The 20514-nt window shown below is 46.1% G+C and overlaps 1 protein-coding gene across 20 annotated transcripts in view; it reads left to right on the top strand.

Annotated features, from left to right (window-relative positions):
* Positions 1–20514, top strand: part of LOC129865730 (adhesion G protein-coupled receptor L3-like) — a 306636-nt gene that overhangs the window by 194240 nt on the left and 91882 nt on the right. For 16 of the 20 annotated variants that reach the window (XM_055938710.1, XM_055938701.1, XM_055938709.1 and 13 more), the window contains 2 exons: positions 9310–9495; positions 11992–12030. In XM_055938710.1, the coding sequence (XP_055794685.1) occupies positions 9310–9495; positions 11992–12030 (225 nt within the window). The remainder of the gene's footprint in view (positions 1–9309; positions 9496–11991; positions 12031–20514) is intronic. The other 4 variants (XM_055938713.1, XM_055938712.1, XM_055938705.1 and 1 more) reach the window with 1 other exon arrangement.

Raw genomic sequence — 20514 nt, 5'->3', positions numbered from 1 at the left:
AAGAGCGAGAGAGCGGGAGGTAAAGAGCGAGAGAGCGGGAGGTAAAGAGCGAGAGAGCGGGAGGTAAAGAGCGAGAGAGCGGGAGGTAAAGAGCGAGAGAGCGGGAGGTAAAGAGCGAGAGAGCGGGAGGTAAAGAGCGAGAGAGCGGGAGGTAAAGAGCGAGAGAGCGGGAGGTAAAGAGCGAGAGAGCGGGAGGTAAAGAGCGAGAGAGCGGGAGGTAAAGAGCGAGAGAGCGGGAGGTAAAGAGCGAGAGAGCGGGAGGTAAAGAGCGAGAGAGCGGGAGGTAAAGAGCGAGAGAGCGGGAGGTAGAGCGAGAGAGCGGGAGGTAGAGCGAGAGAGCGAGAGAGCGGGAGGTAGAGCGAGAGAGCGAGAGAGCGGGAGGTAGAGCGAGAGAGCGGGAGGTAGAGCGAGAGAGCGGGAGGTAGAGCGAGAGAGCGGGAGGTAGAGCGAGAGAGCGGGAGGTATTCGAGAGAGCGGGAGGTAGAGGTAGAGGGAGGTAGAGGGAGGTAGAGGGAGGTAGAGGGAGGTAGAGGTAGAGGGAGGGAGGGGTAGAGGGAGGTAGAGAGAGAGGGAGGTAGAGGGAGGTAGAGGGAGGTAGAGGGAGGTAGAGAGAGGTTGAGAGAGGTAGAGAGAGGTAGAGAGAGGTAGAGAGAGGTAGAGAGAGGTAGAGGGAGGTAGAGGGAGGTAGAGGGAGGTAGAGGGAGGTAGGGGTAGAGGGAGGTAGGGGTAGAGGGAGAGAGGGGTAGAGGGAGAGAGGGGTAGGGGGGGAGAGGGGTAGAGGGGGAGAGGGGTAGAGGGAGAGAGGGGTAGAGAGAGAGAGGGGTAGAGAGAGAGGGGGGTAGAGAGAGAGGGGGGTAGAGAGAGAGGGGTAGAGAGAGAGAGAATAAGAGGGATGTAAAGAGAGAGAATGAGAGGGAGGTAAAGAGAGAGAATGAGAAGGAGGTAAAGAGAGAGAATGAGAGGGAGGTAAAGAGAGAGAATGAGAGGGAGGTAAAGAGAGAGAATGAGAGGGAGGTAAAGAGAGAGAATGAGAGGGAGGTAAAGAGAGAGCGAGGGAGGTAAAGAGAGAGAATTAGAGGAAGGTAAAGAGAGAGAGAGAGAGAATGAGGTGGAGGTAGAGAGAGGGATGTAGATGAGGTGGAGGTAGAGAGAGGGATGTAGATGAGGTAGAGAGAGGGATGTAGATGAGGTAGAGAGAGAGAGGGTGATGTAGAAAGAGAGAGGGTGAGGTAGAGAGAGAGGTAAAGAGTGAGAGAGGGGGCGGTAAAGAGTGAGAGAGGGGGAGGTAAAGAGGGGGAGGGAAAGAGAGGGAGGTAAGAGTGGGGTAAATAGAGAGAGAGGGAGGTGACGAGAGAGAGGGAGGGAGGTGACGAGAGAGAGGGAGGGAGGTGACGAGAGAGAGGGAGGGCGTTGACGAGAGAGAGGGAGGGAGGTGACGAGAGAGAGGGAGGGAGGTGACGAGAGAGAGGGAGGGAGGTGACGAGAGAGATGGAGGGAGGGCTGGAGGTAGAGAGGGGGAGGTAAAGAGAGAGGGAGGGAGGTGACGAGAGAGGGAGGGAGGTGACGAGAGAGGGGGAGGGAGGTGACGAGAGAGGGGGAGGGAGGTGACGAGAGAGGGGGAGGGAGGTGACGAGAGAGGGGGAGGGAGGTGACGAGAGAGAGGGAGGGAGGTGACGAGAGAGAGGGAGGGAGGTGACGAGAGAGAGGGAGGGAGGTGACGAGAGAGAGAGAGGGAGGTAAAGAGAGAGAGAGAGGGAGGTAAAGAGAGAGAGAGAGGGAGGTAAAGAGAGAGAGAGAGGGAGGTAAAGAGAGAGAGAGAGGGAGGTAAAGAGAGAGAGAGAGGGAGGTAAAGAGAGAGAGAGGGAGGTAAAGAGAGAGAGAGGGAGGTAAAGAGAGGGAGAGGGAGGTAAAGAGAGGGAGAGAGAGGGAGAGCGAGGGAGGTAAATAGAGAGAGGTAAAGAGAGAGAGGGAGGTAAAGAGAGAGAGGTAAAGAGAGAGAGGAAGGTAAAGAGAGAGAGAGAGAGAGGGAGGTAAAGAGAGAGAGAGAGGGAGGTAAAGAGAGAGAGAGGGAGGTAAAGAGAGAGAGAGGGAGGTAAAGAGAGAGAGAGAGGGAGGTAAAGAGAGAGAGAGAGAGGGAGGTAAAGAGAGAGAGAGAGGGAGGTAAAGAGAGAGAGAGAGGGAGGTAAAGAGAGAGAGAGGGAGGTAAAGAGAGAGAGAGAGGGAGGTAGAGCGAGAGAGAGAGAGGGGAGGTAGAGCGAGAGAGAGAGAGGGAGGTAAAGAGAGAGAGAGAGAGGGAGGTAAAGAGAGAGAGAGGGAGGTAAAGAGCGAGAGAGCGGGAGGTAAAGAGCGAGAGAGCGGGAGGTAAAGAGCGAGAGAGCGGGAGGTAAAGAGCGAGAGAGCGGGAGGTAAAGAGCGAGAGAGCGGGAGGTAAAGAGCGAGAGAGCGGGAGGTAAAGAGCGAGAGAGCGGGAGGTAAAGAGCGAGAGAGCGGGAGGTAAAGAGCGAGAGAGCGGGAGGTAAAGAGCGAGAGAGCGGGAGGTAAAGAGCGAGAGAGCGGGAGGTAAAGAGCGAGAGAGCGGGAGGTAAAGAGCGAGAGAGCGGGAGGTAAAGAGCGAGAGAGCGGGAGGTAGAGCGAGAGAGCGGGAGGTAGAGCGAGAGAGCGAGAGAGCGGGAGGTAGAGCGAGAGAGCGAGAGAGCGGGAGGTAGAGCGAGAGAGCGGGAGGTAGAGCGAGAGAGCGGGAGGTAGAGCGAGAGAGCGGGAGGTAGAGCGAGAGAGCGGGAGGTAGAGCGAGAGAGCGGGAGGTATAGCGAGAGAGCGGGAGGTAGAGGTAGAGGGAGGTAGAGGGAGGTAGAGGGAGGTAGAGGGAGGTAGAGGGAGGTAGAGGTAGAGGGAGGTAGAGGTAGAGGGAGGGAGGGGTAGAGGGAGGTAGAGAGAGAGGGAGGTAGAGGGAGGTAGAGGGAGGTAGAGGGAGGTAGAGAGAGGTAGAGAGAGGTAGAGAGAGGTAGAGAGAGGTAGAGGGAGGTAGAGGGAGGTAGAGGGAGGTAGAGGGAGGTAGGGGTAGAGGGAGGTAGGGGTAGAGGGAGAGAGGGGTAGAGGGAGAGAGGGGTAGGGGGGGAGAGGGGTAGAGGGAGAGAGGGGTAGAGAGAGAGAGGGGTAGAGAGAGAGGGGGGTAGAGAGAGAGGGGTAGAGAGAGAGAGAATAAGAGGGATGTAAAGAGAGAGAATGAGAGGGAGGTAAAGAGAGAGAATGAGAGGGAGGTAAAGAGAGAGAATGAGAGGGAGGTAAAGAGAGAGAATGAGAGGGAGGTAAAGAGAGAGAATGAGAGGGAGGTAAAGAGAGAGCGAGGGAGGTAAAGAGAGAGAATTAGAGGAAGGTAAAGAGAGAGAGAGAGAGAATGAGGTGGAGGTAGAGAGAGGGATGTAGATGAGGTGGAGGTAGAGAGAGGGATGTAGATGAGGTAGAGAGAGGGATGTAGATGAGGTAGAGAGAGAGAGGGTGATGTAGAAAGAGAGAGGGTGAGGTAGAGAGAGAGGTAAAGAGTGAGAGAGGGGGCGGTAAAGAGTGAGAGAGGGGGAGGTAAAGAGGGGGAGGGAAAGAGAGGGAGGTAAGAGTGGGGTAAATAGAGAGAGAGGGAGGTGACGAGAGAGAGGGAGGGAGGTGACGAGAGAGAGGGAGGGAGGTGACGAGAGAGAGGGAGGGCGTTGACGAGAGAGAGGGAGGGAGGTGACGAGAGAGAGGGAGGGAGGTGACGAGAGAGAGGGAGGGAGGTGACGAGAGAGATGGAGGGAGGGCTGGAGGTAGAGAGGGGGAGGTAAAGAGAGAGGGAGGGAGGTGACGAGAGAGGGAGGGAGGTGACGAGAGAGGGGGAGGGAGGTGACGAGAGAGGGGGAGGGAGGTGACGAGAGAGGGGGAGGGAGGTGACGAGAGAGGGGGAGGGAGGTGACGAGAGAGAGGGAGGGAGGTGACGAGAGAGAGGGAGGGAGGTGACGAGAGAGAGGGAGGGAGGGCTGGAGGTAGAGAGGGAGGTGACGAGAGAGGGAGGTGACGAGAGAGGGAGGTGACGAGAGAGGGAGGTGACGAGAGAGGGAGGTGACGAGAGAGGGAGGTGACGAGAGAGGGAGGTGACGAGAGAGGGAGGTGACGAGAGAGGGAGGTGACGAGAGAGGGAGGTGACGAGAGAGGGAGGTAAAGAGAGAGAGAGGTAAAGAGGGAATGGGCTGATGTTTTGGGTGTCAACTACAGCTCAGTTCCATTCTTTTGAAATCGATATGGAGCTGATTCCACTCTTCTGTTCTATCCTTTACGATAATGTCGCTCTCTGTTTCCTGACTCAAATTCATAGTCTATTATAGAATGCATCTCACACGCAAAGCAGCAAAAAACTTGACACATATACACTTCTCCCCTATGCACATACTTGGTGGGAGTGACTATTGTAATATGGATACATTTTTAACAAAAGTGTTATTAATCTTTATTACGCAAATTAGGCATGAGCGATGTGCCTGTCATCCCTCGTTGTCGCTGTGGCGACAGGGAATTTAAATGAAGATCAACCTGTCAGGCGTCCCAGAATTCCGTCTGGCGCTTATTTTCACACCACTGTCCCTGGTTCTTCTCATTAACAGAAAGACGCAGAGAGATGAACTCGGAGAGAAAGAGACTGGAATTGAGGGAGTTGAGGCTGAGAGAGAAGGAGTGATTGGGATAGAGATGGGAAGGCTGAGAGAGAAGGAGTGATTGGGATAGAGATGGGGAGGCTGAGAGAGAAAGAGTGATTGGGATAGAGATGGGGAGGCTGAGAGAAATGGAGTGATTGGGATAGAGATGGGGAGGCTGAGAGAAGGAGTCATTGGGATAGAGATGGGGAGGCTGAGAGAGAAGGAGTGATTGGGATAGAGATGGGGAGGCTGAAAGAGAAGGAGTGATTGGGATAGAGATGGGGAGGCTGAGAGAGAAGGAGTGATTGGGATAGAGATGGGGAGGCTGAGAGAGAAGGAGTCATTGGGATAGAGATGGGGAGGCTGAGAGAGCGGTGACAGACCTCACTTTTTCTTACTTTGGCCATAGCTGTTCTTATTAAGATGGAGAGAGAAACTGAGAGGAAGAGAAGGGGGAAAGAAGAAGACAGCTTCTCTACCCTCCACACACTGTCCACACAGGGTCGGGGTTCTCGAAGAAAGGCAAATTAAGCCGGTGTAATTGGATCTGCTAATAAACACAGAGGCAATGATTGCAAGGGATGGCCAAGTAAATCATGTGAGACCCTTTGCCGTGGACACCGCAGTCTCCCCCTAATGCTTCTATTAATTCCTTTTATAGTACACTACTTTTAACCAGAGCCCTAAGAAATCTGTTCAAAGGTTGTGCACTACATAGGGAATAGGGTGTAATTTGGGACAAGGTCCAGACTTTGACTCCTACAGTGCATTTGGAAAGTATTCAGAGACCTTATTCTGAAATTGATTAAATGTACACTGCTCAAAAAAATAAAGGGAACACTTAAACAACACAATGTAACTCCAAGTCAATCACACTTCTGTGAAATCAAACTGTCCACTTAGGAAGCAACACTGATTGACAATAAATTTCGCATGCTGTTGTGCAAATGGAATAGACAAAAGGTGGAAATTATAGGCAATTAACAAGACACCCCCAAAAAGGAGTGATTCTGCAGGTGGTGACCACAGACCACTTCTCAGTTCCTATGCTTCCTGGCTGATGTTTTGGTCACTTTTGAATGCTGGCGGTGCTTTCACTCTAGTGGTAGCATGAGACGGAGTCTACAACCCACACAAGTGGCTCAGGTAGTGCAGTTCATCCAGGATGGCACATCAATGCGAGCTGTGGCAAAAAGGTTTGCTGTGTCTGTCAGCGTAGTGTCCAGAGCATGGAGGCGCTACCAGGAGACAGGCCAGTACATCAGGAGACATGGAGGAGGCCGAAAGAGGGCAACAACCCAGCAGCAGGACCGCTACCTCCGCCTTTGTGCAAGGAGGTGCACTGCCAGCGCCCTGCAAAATGACCTCCAGCAGGCCACAAATGTGCAGCAAAACAGGTTTAAGAAATGTTAGAAAATGTATAGGGGAAAAAACCTGAAATATCACATTTACATAAGTATTCAGACCCTTTACTTTGTTGAATCACCTTTGGCAGCGATTACAGCCTTGAGTCTTCTTGGGTATGATGCTACAGGCTTGGCACATCTGTATTTGGGGAGTTTCTCCCATTGTTCTCTGCAGATCCTCTCAAGATCTGTCAGGTTGGATGGGGAGCGTCGCTGCGCAGCTATTTTCAAGTCTCTCCAGAGATGTTTGATTGGGTTCAAGTCCGAGCTCTGGCTGGGCCACTCAACGACCTTCAGAGACTTGTCCCGAAGCCACTCCTGCATTGTCTTGGCTGTGTGCTTAGGGTTGTTGCCTTGTTAGAAGGTGAACCTTTGCCCTAGTCTGAGGTCATGTGTGCTCTGGAGCAGGTTTTCATCAAGGATCTCTCTGTACTTTGCTACGTTCATATTTCCCTCGATCCTGACTAGTCTCCCAGTCCCTGCCGCTGAAAAACATCCCCACAGCATAATACCTCCACCACTGTGCTTCACCGTAGAGATGGTGCTAAGTTTCCTCCATACGTGACTCTTGGCATTCAGGCCAAAGAGTTCAATCTTGGTTTCATCAGACCAGAGATTGTTGTTTCTCATGGTCTGAGAGTCTTCAGGTTCCTTTTGGCAAACTCCAAAAGGACTGTCATGTGCCTTTTACTGAGGAGTGGCTTCCGTCTGGCCACTTTACCATAAAGGCATTATTGGTGGAGTGCTGCAGAGATGTTTTTCCTTCTGGAAGGTTCTCCCGTCTCCACAGAGGAACTATGGAGATGTGTAAGTGTGACCCGGGGTCTTGTTCACCTCCCTGACCAAGGCCCTTCTCCCCCGATTGCTCAGTTTGGTCGGGAAGCCAGCTCGAGGAAGACTCTTGGTGTTTCCAAACTTCTTCCATTTATGAATGATAGAGGCCACTGTGTTCTTGAACTTTCAATGCTGCAGACATTTTTTGGTACCCTTCCCCACATCTGTGCCTCGACACAATCCTGTCTCGGAACTCTACGGACAATTCCTTCGACCTCATGGCTTGGTTTTTGCTCTGACATGCACTGTCAACTGTGGGACCTTATATAGACAGGTGTGTGCCTTTTTAATTTTTTTAATTTTATACATTTGCAACAACACCAAAAATTCTTTGTCATTATGGGGTATTGTTTGTAGATAGAGGATTTTTTATTTATTTTATCCATTTTAGAATAAGGCTGTAACACAACAAAATGGCGAAAAAGCTAATGGTTATGAATACTTTCCGAAGGCACTGTACTGTATGTATGAAATATCAGAGGAAAGAAGTGCGTCATCCACGAACACAGCCGACTAAACACAGATGTCTGACTTGGTTAGACTCCTAAACACGGCCCAAATTATATGTAGCCCAAATGCTGTCTCTTGGTCTTCACTAAACCCGAGGCTAATCGAATGCAGGAAGCTATAAGCGTTCCAAAAATAGAGGGACCTTAGGAAGAATAGCAGACCTTCGGAACCATGCTCCAAATCAGATCCAACCTCACCTCTTCAATGTCCCTGTTGAATTTACTGTATATCCAGATTTGAAATGTCTTAAAGCTGTGTTTAGCACTCTAATTTTGACCAGATGAAATGTTCTTTCTGAACGGTAGTCAAATCTTCTGCATATGAAAACATTTCCCATTTGAATGGAACAGGTGTTATTCAATTAAATGTCTGAGTAGTAGAAACAAAGAAAGGTAAACATAAAGTTATTTATTTCGTAATCAAATTCAAGATAAATTAAAAGCACAGAAACACATTGCACTATGAAATGAGACTCCTCGAGACATCATTAGGCCTCTCTGCTTGGCAGATTTATATGTTGTAATTTAAAAACCAAGAGACACGACGACTACAAAAGCGGTTGCTAGTTTGTGGGCAAGTGGAGACTCTTCGTTAGACAGTCTCATCCATGGCTTGAGGAGATGTTTTAATTCAATTGTTTCCCTCAGAAAATGTAAATAGGTACGCTCTCCAACCAAGTGGCGTACATAGGGAATCGTTCGTGGTTGTGCTTTGAAAACATTTCTTTCTCTTCCTCCATAGTCTAAACAGAAAGCTGTTACATGCAATACAACAATAGACTGAGAGAGAAAGAGAAGGGGGGGGGGAGAGAAAGGGGGGGAAGAATAAATTGATTGGTATAAGCAATATGGTGTAACTTCCACCTAGTGAGGCAAGGTTGAGCTATTATCAGATTGATTACAAATGTCAAATCATCTCAGATCTCCACAGGTGCATAAGGGCGTAGGGTTTAGGGGTTGATTTGGGATTGGGCCAGACACTTGGAGCTTGAGAGGGGGGATTATTGAGGATAGATGGAAAGCAGGGGGGGAAAAAACGTATTTCATACCTAAAGACCGCCAAAGTTAAAGACTGGAATGATCGATGTTGTTTTTTTGCCGAAAGATCTCGCCAAAGCACAGTCAACGACAATCACAGACGTTCACGAGACAAAATGAATTTCAAACAGGCGCCATCCTCCGTGTGTGACATGTCTTCCCCCCGAAAGCTAGCAGCCATTAGTTTCACGCTGCCTATAGACTTTTAGTGGAGACTTGTCTCCATAGTTGACTACATAATTGTTTCCTGATAGTCTATTAGCCCCCGTGTGCATTCAATTAAACATTTCCTCACCTATTCAATTGCAGGCGATAGTGATATAATCAGGAAATCTGTACATGCTAAACATTCTTTTCGAACTTCAAACATTTTGTATAATGCCATTTGTCATGTTAGAAATGTGTATGTTGAAAATAACAGGTTCAATCCAGAGTGTGTGTTTAGATACAGGGAGACGGACGACTGTAGGATTGTATTTATTTATGATGTATTAGTGTTTGACTTTGTCACACATTTGAGACTGGAATGGATTTGCTTCTAGCCCCTTTAAATCACATAGCATAACATAGTTTATACTTATACACTGGTCATTTAGCAACATTGAATGTAATATTGAATCCTCATATTATTGATGAGCCAAATAGTGATAATTCTGTGCAAAACCTCCAATTTAGACCGGGCCAACTGGGTTCATGTTTGGCCAGCCCATCTGCATTTGCCCGAACTTCCCTATGGCCAGTCCGTTGGTACTATAGCTACATAGCATGATAGTCAGTGGTTAATTGCATACTGTGTATGTGTCAATGTGAATATGTGTCTGCCATCATGCTTGGTTAAATATGTGTATGTTGTTTTTCCAGCTCAAAGCAGGAGAGACTGCAGCCATCATTGCCAGGGAGTTGTCGGAGCAAACTAAGAGTAACCTTCAGGCAGGTGACATCACCTACACAGTCAAGGCCATGGGTCAGCTTGTGGACCTACTTGACGTGCAGCTGAGGAACCTTACCCCTGGAGGCAAAGATAGTGCAGCCCGCAGCCTCAACAAGGTAGGTTACTACCTCCAGTCTGGGATAAGCAATGGCTGTGTCATTTCCTTTCCTCGTCTCCTTCCCTTCGGGACTAGTTGATTTGACAGATTGTGACAGGCGAGAGCAACATAACCAGTAGGGTTTCCAACCTTTCGCTTCGCCTATCCAGATTGTTCAGCTCAATGGTCCACCAAGGACACAGGATGAAGAAAGGAGGATATATGAGAATTGATTCATAGCCGAAGGCAGAACTGACTTTATTCACCTTTTCTTTGTTTCCTTCAATCTCTGCAACTTTATTTTTCACCGGTGGAGGCCAGACAAGGATTTCAAGCCAGTCAAACCTGAACAGTGGGCATTGTTTTAATGATCTGTACTCCGGCCACAGCACTGTCATACCAAATTATCTCCTGCATTATTTCTCGCATCTAGCGATCTGCCCGGGCCTAAAAAAAAATACAAAATCTACAAGCAGCCAGACGTAGGGGGATATCTCAAAGCCTCTACCGCATAGGCGGTTCTGCTTTCTATTACCAAAAGTCAGTTGGGGTTATAACTAATTATAACAGCAAACGCGTGGGTAGGATTATTCCAAAGTAGGTAGACTTTTTTTAAAGAGGTCATACGGATATTCCAGGCACGTCTGAAGCGGTTCGCATGCCATGCTCGTTTCTTTCTAATGACAGAGGAAATGTATTAAACATAGCTGTTTTCTAAACCCAAGAGTGCCTGAGTTTTTTTTTTGTAGCCCCAACCTAATGCAATTATTCCCAAATTCACAGTTGGGTACACATAGGGGCACTCAGGCAATGTGACGCAACCAATGGAAAAGCAAACATCAGTGAAATTCAAAATGTCAGCCGTTAATTTGTTTTAGCGGCTTCACTTGTAGTGGAACAATAACACCTGTTTCCCAATAGCTTTTTTTTCACAGACTTTATTTAATTGCTGCATGCAGCCAGATGCCTCCATTGAGATTTAAGTGTCATTCCCTCCTTGGAGAGCGAGGCGATGGTGATAGCCAACGGGCCGAGGAGAAACCTGACGGCTTGCACTTCTGATCTCTTTATCGATGGCTTTTACGAGGTAGCCGTCTTGAAAATAAAAAGTTAAGAACAGTTACAATTCAAACTACGTTTTATGGGAGAGGATCCTTGATTTTTATTGTTATAATCTTGTCGTAAAACTGAAGCCAATGTTCTATGAATATACAGTATGTAAAAAAAATAAACATTAGCCTAGACTAGAGGGGCTGCAGGTAGCCTAATGGTTAAGATTGTTGGGCCGGTAACCAAAAGGTTGTTGGTTTGAATCTCCGAGCCGACTAGGTAAAAACAAAATGCCGATGTGCCCTTGAGCAAGGCACTTAACCCTAATTGCTTCTGTGAATTGCTCTGGATAAGAGTGTCTGCTAAATGACAAAACATTTGAATGTAATTTTTTTCTCTTATGATGATGCCAAAAAAGATCATGTCTGGAACAAGGCTTCTACAACTTGGAGAGTATTATTTTTCCCATTTGATCATTATCTCTTAGATAAATACACTAACTACCTAGTACACCTAGGATTTATGAAAAATCTCCCCTAGCGCTCTCTCTCTACTATTCAAGGTTGTCCTCTCCGCTCTGTCCTCCATCCTTTCCCCTTTAATCCCGGCTGGCTTAGCAGCCCCTAGCGCTGGTGCTCCACCTCTCTCTCCCTCTCGCACGTGTGTTTACCTCTGAGTTCAATCATTTTGACACAATCTGCTAAGAGCTAACGGAATTAAAGATCCCTTTGATAGTGAGCACAATGCTTCTCCGCCGGCAGACAAAGAGCCGATTGAGTTGGCAAACACCAAGATCTGTGGCACTTTTATGATCAAAGTGTCATGCGAAAGGCACTAACGGGACCATTTCCAGGAAAATGGGCTGACTGATGTGAAGGAGCGAGAGCTTTCCTTTATGAGCAAGACGCCACCCATCACAGACAATCAGGAGCGCATCAGCATTCCCTCTATGCTACGCGCTACAGCTAGGCTAGGCTAACAAAGTAGGCTTCTGTTTATTTAGTCTGTTCCCAGCCCAATGCTACGTGCTAGTCTAGCTAGGTTTCAGTACTCCAGTGCTAATTCGAAATCTCTACATACTGTATTGACCTGCTCCTTCAGCTTTAGCTTTACTTCTTTAGTTCATTTTTTCTCCACTTACCCACAGGTACGAGCGGTAACCTTGAAACTCCAACATGAAAGCTGAACAATGTCTCAGCCCCAATCCCCACTTGGGCTGTGTGGCTTGTTTCTGCTCTAATTGACTAAGATTCTTTGTGATGTTTTCTATGAGAGGGAATAATTAATGTGCATGCCGGTTTTCACACAGTTTATGTAAAATGAGAAAGTCTTAATTAGCCAAAGTCAAGAGGTGACATTTTGTTATATATTTATTTTTTCTCTTTTCATACTTTATTTCATACTAATGGAAGTTGTATGTCGTGTCAACCCTTTGCTAACTGTTATTTCTTCCGGTGGTTTGCAGCTGCAGAAAAGAGAGCGCTCTTGCCGGTTTTACGTGCAGGTATTTTGACTCTTATCTTTCACCCAGCTTCCTACCCTTCCCATCCGCCATGGTGCTGTGTTTTGCTGTAACCATGATTTGTGACTTGTTGCCCCACCATAATGTCATGCTCAAGCTAATGATTGTCCTGGCTGTGAAGGCATTTGTTGCTCAATGTTGGGCCTGCCAAGTAAACTTTGACCTTGTAAAATTGTGTCTGAAAACTTGGATCTAAACATAACACTTGGCGCAGCAGGTAGCCTAGTGGTTAGATTGTCGGGCCAGTAACCGAAAGGTTGTGAGATCGAATCCCCGAGCTAACGAGGTAAAAATATGTCGTTCTGCCCCTGAACAAGGCAGTTAACCGACTGTTCCTAGGCCGTCATTGTAAATAAGAATTTTTTCTTAACTGACTTGCCTAGTTCAATAAAGGTTCAATAATAAAAAATTTAAAATTTATCAGTGTGGATGCAACTATGCCTAGTTGCCATTTTTTTATCCTAGTTGTTGCTCATCTCACTTTGTCTTAACCACATCCCGATGTCCTAATTCTCCCGCCAACCCCCACCCCTGCAACCAATTCCCATAGCCACCGTTTCCCAGCATGTTTTGCTTGTTAATGCTGTCGTCATGCCTCTGTGTTTGTGTTGTGATCGTTTTTGATGGTAAAACAACACTCCAAAGAAGAAACTGTATAAATACTGTATGTAATGCATACTATATTATAAGATCCTCCGTTGGTCATGGTTGAATAGGTTATGGTCTGGATATAAATGTCAAACAAGATATCAGGATTTTTTTTTTTTTTTCAGTTTTTTTTGCTTGAAGGAAATGTCACGTATGTTTTCCCTGCTGGAGACGCCAACAAGACAACTATACAATACGTTTAAGTTGTTTTCTTAGATGAAATAAAGAGAGCCATATATAATCATCTATAGTCATCTATAGCAATATACTTGTTCACAACACCACTATAACCTGATTATGTAATTCTAGCATATACTCACAGCTTTCACGTTGTTATAACCGTCAGTGGTTATGCACTCGCTCAAAGCTACCATCAAGTCATTTCATTTCAATGCCCCAAAGATTTTTTCCCCCCAGAAATGTAAATCCGACTTCCACTATTTTGTGTAATAAGTAGATATGGTTAAGAGCCAAAAGTGACCTCATTTTAACCAAAGCAAGTCAAAACCCACCGTCCACCAGTACTCCCCTGACAGGCAAGACTCACAGGGGGGTGTTATGACTCGTCATGATGCATAAAGCATGTGTGTCCCAATTTGTAGGGCCTCCACAGCTATTTCTTGAGCTCCAGTGTGGATTTGATGTCCCGGCTTGTCAGTAAAATGTCATCAAAATCTGTTCTACCTTGAGAAGAGCTACCGGATGAGTTGACATGAATGCTTCCCACCGCAGGTGGTTCCTATAGCTTACAGAGGCTGTCCTACATTGTCTGTGGTAGGATCACATCTGTCAGGCGACATGAATTTGATTATTTCAAATATTTTGCGGCATTTCTGAACTCACTTCAATACGTATGGGTTGTTTGATTGAACATTTTCCAGTGGATAAAAGTGGAGTATGTATAAGTGTGCACAGCATTTGAATATCAGTTGGCGTTTTGCAAATTTTACATTTTAGTCATATAGCAGATGCTCTTATCCAGAGCGACTTACAGTGGTGAGTGCATGCATTTTTGTACTGGTCCCCCCGTGGGAATCAAACCCACAACCCTGACGTTGCTAGCGCCATGCTCTACCTACTGAGCCACACGAGACACTTATTGTTTTATATGCACTGACTAAGAAATCAATTAATTATAGATGCCTGTGGGTTTGTGTGTGTATGCACGCTGTGCACACGTGTGTATATGCACACAAGTGTTTGTGTGTGTGTGTGTGTGTGTGTGTGTGTGTGTGTGTGTGTGTGCAGTACCAGTCAAAAGTTTTGACACACCTACAAGGGTCTTTATTTTTACTATTTTCCACATTGTACAATAATGGTGAATACATCAAAACTGTGAAATAACACTTATGGAATCATGTCTTCACTATTCATATACAATGTAGAACATTTCAAAAATAAAGAAACACCCTGGAATGAGTAGGTGTGTTCAAACTTTTGACTGGTAATTTACATGGGCAACTGTTGAACCGTGGGCTGGCGTCGACTCAATACCTTCCCTGAGCCTGACAGTGTCAAACAAACGGGGATGGAATCTCATTCCACGAACCAGAATAATGGAACAACATCTGCTGGTCTTCTGTAAACGCAGACATCGATTGCGCTGTGTCATGGCTTTGAGGGACTTTCATTGATTAGGGAAATTGAGCAGTGTTTTCTCCAACTAGGCCCCTGGTGGTTCACGTAAGTGAGATTAGTGGAAGCATACAAAACAAACCAAGGCAGATGCCTCTCTGCTGCACCTGCCTGCCCAGACCTAGACGCACGCACTTGAATGCATGCACACAAATAGACAGACACACACACACATCCTCTGTTTTGGTACCGGGCTGAGCACACCATGCACAATCATTGCTGGCAATGAGGTAGAGGCATTATGTTAAACACAGTCTTCTCAGGGTCAAAAATATCTTGAAAAATCGAACAGATTATAGCAGTGCGAGGGTGGGCTTGGGTGAATTAACTGCCAGTGCACGTCGGAGGGCGTGGATGTTATTAAGATTGGTGATCAGGTATGCAGTCCCAACTGCTCGTTAGCCCCCTAATTGCTGGTTAGGAGGATGGAGCAGGTGTTTGCTCTCTAATGGAGATGAGAGGAGCCCGGTTCACCATCTTGATTTAGGGAATCCATCTTGTTTTATGTGGGGTGCTTGACAAAGCCATTTGCATGCCACCGGATCTACCCGAGACCATTATGGAATAACATCTTAGAAAGAGATTTGAGGTTGTCAAGTAGTAGGCCAATATTTATAGATAATTCAACATGTCATGTTCTAGAATCACCATAGTGGAAAGTGTTGAGAATATTGGGTCCCACGTTAAGCTAAACTTGTCTTTTAAAGCTTAATGAAGCCTACATAAACCCTTCATAAGGTCTATGTGGATGCGTGAGGAATTATAGTATTCAGTGACTAAATATACTGTAGCCTAGAGCATCATGGGAATTGTCAGTAGCTTTTCTTTGCTCCCTTTTTGAAAATAATATCTAACCTTCATTTACTACAAACATTCAGTACAAACCAGCCTCTCTATATTCACCCTAAAGGATTATGTCCCTATCAGATACATAAAAGGCCTCTGGTCTTTGATTTTGAACAAACATAATCAAAATGGCACCCAGCTTTCTATCCTCTTTGGTGTATTAACTACTATCTTGTTTAGGTGCTTTGACACCATGGTTGGCCAATTACAGTGATTACATCCCCTTTGCGTCAAACGAAGGTCAAACGCCCTTATTTAAAATGGCTGTGACACACAATATTTCCGAAGGGATACGATTTTCAGCCAAGTGTATGTGGAGTTAAGGGATTTATCACATGGTATGACATTCCTAGCTCCAGTAACTCCGAGTCGAGTATTAAAAATGGGAATTGTATCTCCTGGCGCGAGTGAAGGTCGTAAACCAATAAATTCCGGGATATAGAGAGGATATTGGGTACTAATCCATTGTTCACCGCAACTCCCCTTATTCCTCGTATATGGGGGTAACTAGTGATTGTGTCACAGTAGAAGGCAACCTCAGAAAGGCCGGAATGGAAGGGGGCGCCTTGTTCAAGAGCCTAATGCGATTATAACATTTTATCGGCGGCCAATTTGTTAAAAGATGAGGTTTGTTAAAATGACCACATAGTCATAAAGACTTCCCCGTCTAGCTACCCCCGACAACCATTCTGCCCTGCGGTTTACTGTCTACAGACTCCACCCTCGCTATGTTATATGGACCGTGTCTGTTCACGGTCAGAGTTCGACAGCAGTAAAATAAGGTCATTCAATGAAAAAGTACCTCCGCCTCAGAACCATACATTTTTTTTGTAATTTACTAACAGACACCATAGAACTTCTCATGAAGTGTCTTCCTATTGAGTTCATTTCTAGTAATTTGCATGGCGGATAGACTTGATTTGGGGTCGTAGTTGACTTTGCGACGAGGTGCTGTTTGTTCTACTCTCCCTTGCTAAATAATGAGCAGTGTTCATATTGACACACCTTTGGATTAGCTTTCTTGAGTGCATCTGCTTGTTTTTGTGTTGTATGCGCTTACTGTGTTTGAATGCCCCACACATTCCTCCACGGAACTATCGATAGCGGATATATTAGTAGTAATTGCGTTTATTGGTGGTGCGCAGCCATAGATTGAATTGGTCACCAATTGACAATTGGATCATGTAACGCAACTGTGGAAATACATGGAGCTTTTAATGTCACAGTCCACTTTATTGATAACCAGGAAGCGTTGAAGTGTCTTGTTGAGATTGGTCATGCATGCTGGCAGTCGCGTATTGAGGACCATTGAGTGAGCAGGGTTGAAGGGTCAAGCACACTGAGAATACTCGACTGATATTGTGGCATTACCACATTGTATTGCAGAGTATATTGTAGAGAGCGAGAGCAAAAGAGGGGGAATAGAAAGGAAAATGGTAAAAGACTCATAGACACCAGCAGTGTGAGGCAGAATTGGAGTGAAGGAGCAGATTATATTTTCCAACCGAACATGTTACAGAAGAATATAGGGGATGAGTGGAAAAGGGAAGTGGAAAGTGAGGAAGTGGGAGTCGGACTCGCGCTCCATCCCTCTTCCGTTCCGCTAAGCCGTTGACGGGAGTTCAGGCTCAGCCAGAATCAATTTCCCCGACCTGGAGTTCATTTCATCAATCAGCGTGCACACACGCACACGCACACGCACACACCACACAGGCTGACTTGGACCAGTTCCAAGCCCCAGTCTAACATCCCACCCCTTCCATCCCCTTCATTGGTGTAGAGCAATCAGAGCGTACAACAGAACCATGTACCGTCTACACTCGGTTTGTTGTTTTTTTGAAGTTGTTTTCATTAAATTGTTTCTAATCATAGCTAAAGTTTGTATTGCTACGGATTCCGCGATGCGGTCAGCCTTTCCCGGCTGGGACCGTAAGTTTGTCCCAGATTCCTGTTAAGTAGCAGTCAGCTGCTAGCCATCATGAAAATGGAGCAAGTTAATGCTAGCAGTGCTAGCACACCAGTGTTTCTATCCACAGCTGGGCACAAATGCTTCAGGTGTGGGATTATTTTCACACAATCACAAGATGGAGATAAGGTGTAACTGCAAAATGGACAAGGATTTGTCTGCCCTAAATGCACCACCATCAAGCATTTAAGGGAAGAGGTCCTCCGGCTGTTAGCTCGGCTGCGACCTTGCTGTAACCCAGGCAAACCAAATCTGTTTTTAATGCCTCCTATAGCAAATCTGTCGATGATTCGGGCGGTCTGATCTGTCCCAATCCAACGGACAGATGTTCAGCTCAACTCCGCGACCTGTGAGAGACTGGGCACTCGCAAGGCGTAGGAGATCATGAGGCAGTCTGGCCACCCATCTATCCAAGAAAATCCGATCCAGCTATCAAACAGCTTTGCCCCGCATGAGATGGACCTACCATCCTCGGGAGTCAACACGGATCCTTGGTGTATACCAACAGCTGGTGGCCACCCAGTGGCACCCTCCCCCACGGCCACCACAGTTCACCGGGTCCTTTCCCCATAGGATTCCTTCACTATCATTGTGGGCAGCCTGTGGACTGACCAAGGTCCACTGTCACCCAGGAGCCTGTGGTGACCACAATATTGACACCATCATCACTCACGTAGGTTATAACAACCTTTGTTTTAGGCGATCTGTGGGAGAACTACAATAATTTTTTGAAAGACCCTCACTAGCACAGGGAAGAACAATGAATTATCTCCCATGCTACAGAAGGGGTTCGCAACATTTCAGCTGACTTTTTGCCCTAAATGAGAACCTATAGAAACTTTGCAACAACAGGAATGTCTCTTTTTGTGACAACTTTGATTTGCTGTGGGAGCAACCGACACTTTTTTAAAGAGACTGGATTCACCCCAATCGCAGGGGTTCCAGGATTATTTCCAGCAACATCGCAAACGGTTTTCGAGACTGACGGACAGGGTCTGGTAGTGCTCCAGGTGATTTTAATCTTTTGAGTTCTATGGACTTTATACAACGTGTTATTGGGCCCACCCTTACCTGCAGCCATACTCTGGACCTGGTTATTACCAAGGGCCTTTCTATTGACATATCCTCTATTGTTGATGTTGCTTTATCTGATCACCACTATGTATTTTTTACTGCCTTGTTGCCCATAGCACAGGGTAATACTGAACTCATTAAGAAACACTATATTAACTCTGAAGTTGCTCCAGATTTTATTGAGTCTATGAACAATATTCCATCACTTATTCTGCCTTTCTCTTGTGATGATTTATTGATAACTTAAATAGCAAATGAAGGGAAACCGTTGATGCCACAGCTCCAATAAAGTTGAAAAAGGCCACATCCAAACCCGAGAGCCCTTTGGATGAGTGAGGAAACTAATAAATAAAAGAGAAATTGCAGGTCCATTATGATTTTCCGAGAAAGCAACTTGGCATATATAACAAGGCAATTAGAAATGCCAGGCGGGCTCATTTTCCTAACTTGATCACTAATAATCTGAATAATTTGAGAGTGCTCTTCTCGACCATTGATGGTGTGATAAATCCTACCCCCGCAAACCTATGTGAACTTTCCCCCACATATAAAAGTGATGAGTTTATGGTGTATTTCAGAGATAAGATAACAAACATTAGGCTGGGTATCAGTCAAGCAAGACCTGATGTGAGGTTTGATACTGTATGTACGCTAGCCCAGTGTTTCCCAACCAGGGGTGCTAGGATGGGGGTACTTGGCCTATCCACAGGGGGTACTTCAGAAGACTCATGAGACCATAGGCTTACTGGTAAAATGCATATGAAGGGGTACTTCAAGGGTAATCTGGGCAGAGCAAAATGTACTTGGCGGTACAGTAACTGAAAATGGTTGGGAACCACTGCCCTAGCCAACCACGCAAAAGCACTATGGATTTATTTTCCCTGGTTGACACACATGCTCAGATAAGTGATATCACAACTTAAGCCTTCACAACCTGCCTTCGCGATCCTATGCCTAACATTTTTTGAAGTGCAAGCTATTGTTAATCACTCTCTGTTCACAGACACTTTCCCCACTGCACTAAAAACTGCTATGGGAAAAGTCATCTAGATTCTTCAACTTCAACATTTTTCAAAATTTCTTCAACATTTTCGGCCAATCTCCAACCTGCCATTCTTCAGCAAAATTCTGGAGAAATTGGTGTTCAAACAGCTAAAAAACAAATATGTGCCAACTGGAATTTTTCAAAAATACAATCTGGTTTTCGTGCCCAGCCTTAGTTAAAGTGGTAAATGATCTTAGAGCCAGCACACATGCCAAACAGCTCTCTGTCCTTGTACTCTTGGATTTAAGTGCTGCGTTCAACACGGTTGACCATGATGTCCTTCTGGACAGACTGGAGAGGTGGGTTGGCCTCTACGGTCCAGTTCAAATTGGTTTAGGACCTATTTAACCGCTCAAGTTTTTTGTCATCCTTTGTGAACATTCATATCTCATGTGGTGTTCCAGAACGTTCGGTTTTTGGGCCTGGTACTGTTTAGTTGATATACTGTATGTTACCCCTTGGCAGCGTTATCAGAAAGCACAGCATTCATTTTCTCTGCGACGCAGACAATACACAACTTAACATTTCTGTGTCACCAGAGGATTTTAGAGCCACGGATAAATTATTAGACTTTATTAGTGATTTAAATACTTGGATGGCTCACAACTTCCTCCAGCTAAATCAAGAAAAGAGAGGTAATTATTGTTGGAGCCAAAGCACAGATAGAGAATATGGCCGCACATTTTAATTTACAGGCAATAAGGATAAAACAGCAGGTAAAAAGCCGAGGTGTTATGTTAGATTCTAAACTCAATTTCGAATCACACATTAGGATTGTGACCAAAATAGCTTTTTACCACCTGATGAACGTTGCCACGGTGCTCTAAGGCTGATACAGAGAGACTCATCCATGCTTCTATTACAAGCAGGCTTGACTACTGTAATGCTCTCCTGTCTGATCTACCCAAGAAAGCCATTGGTCAACTGCAAAACATACAGAATGCTGCAGCACGGGTACTGACCAAGACCAGACTGAGAGCACACATTACACCGGTCGTAAGGTCTCTGCACTGGTTGCCTGTGAGTTTTAGAATACATTTTAAGATTATTCTATTGGTTTTTAAATCAATCCATGATTGTGCACCCCAATACATGTCAGACATGCTTTTAGGTTATGTACCCAGTAGGTCCCTCAGGTCCTCTGCCACTGGCCTTTTAACTATCCTAAAGCCAAGGACCAAGAGGCATGGAGAGGCAGCCATTAGTTACTGTGCCCCCAGCGTCTCGAATAGCCTGCCAGAGAACCTGAGGG

The sequence above is a fragment of the Salvelinus fontinalis genome, chromosome 11, assembly GCF_029448725.1.
Source record: "Salvelinus fontinalis isolate EN_2023a chromosome 11, ASM2944872v1, whole genome shotgun sequence".
NCBI lineage: Eukaryota > Metazoa > Chordata > Actinopteri > Salmoniformes > Salmonidae > Salvelinus > Salvelinus fontinalis.
Note: the sequence above shows the minus strand (reverse complement) of the source record. Positions and strands in the feature narration are given on the sequence as shown.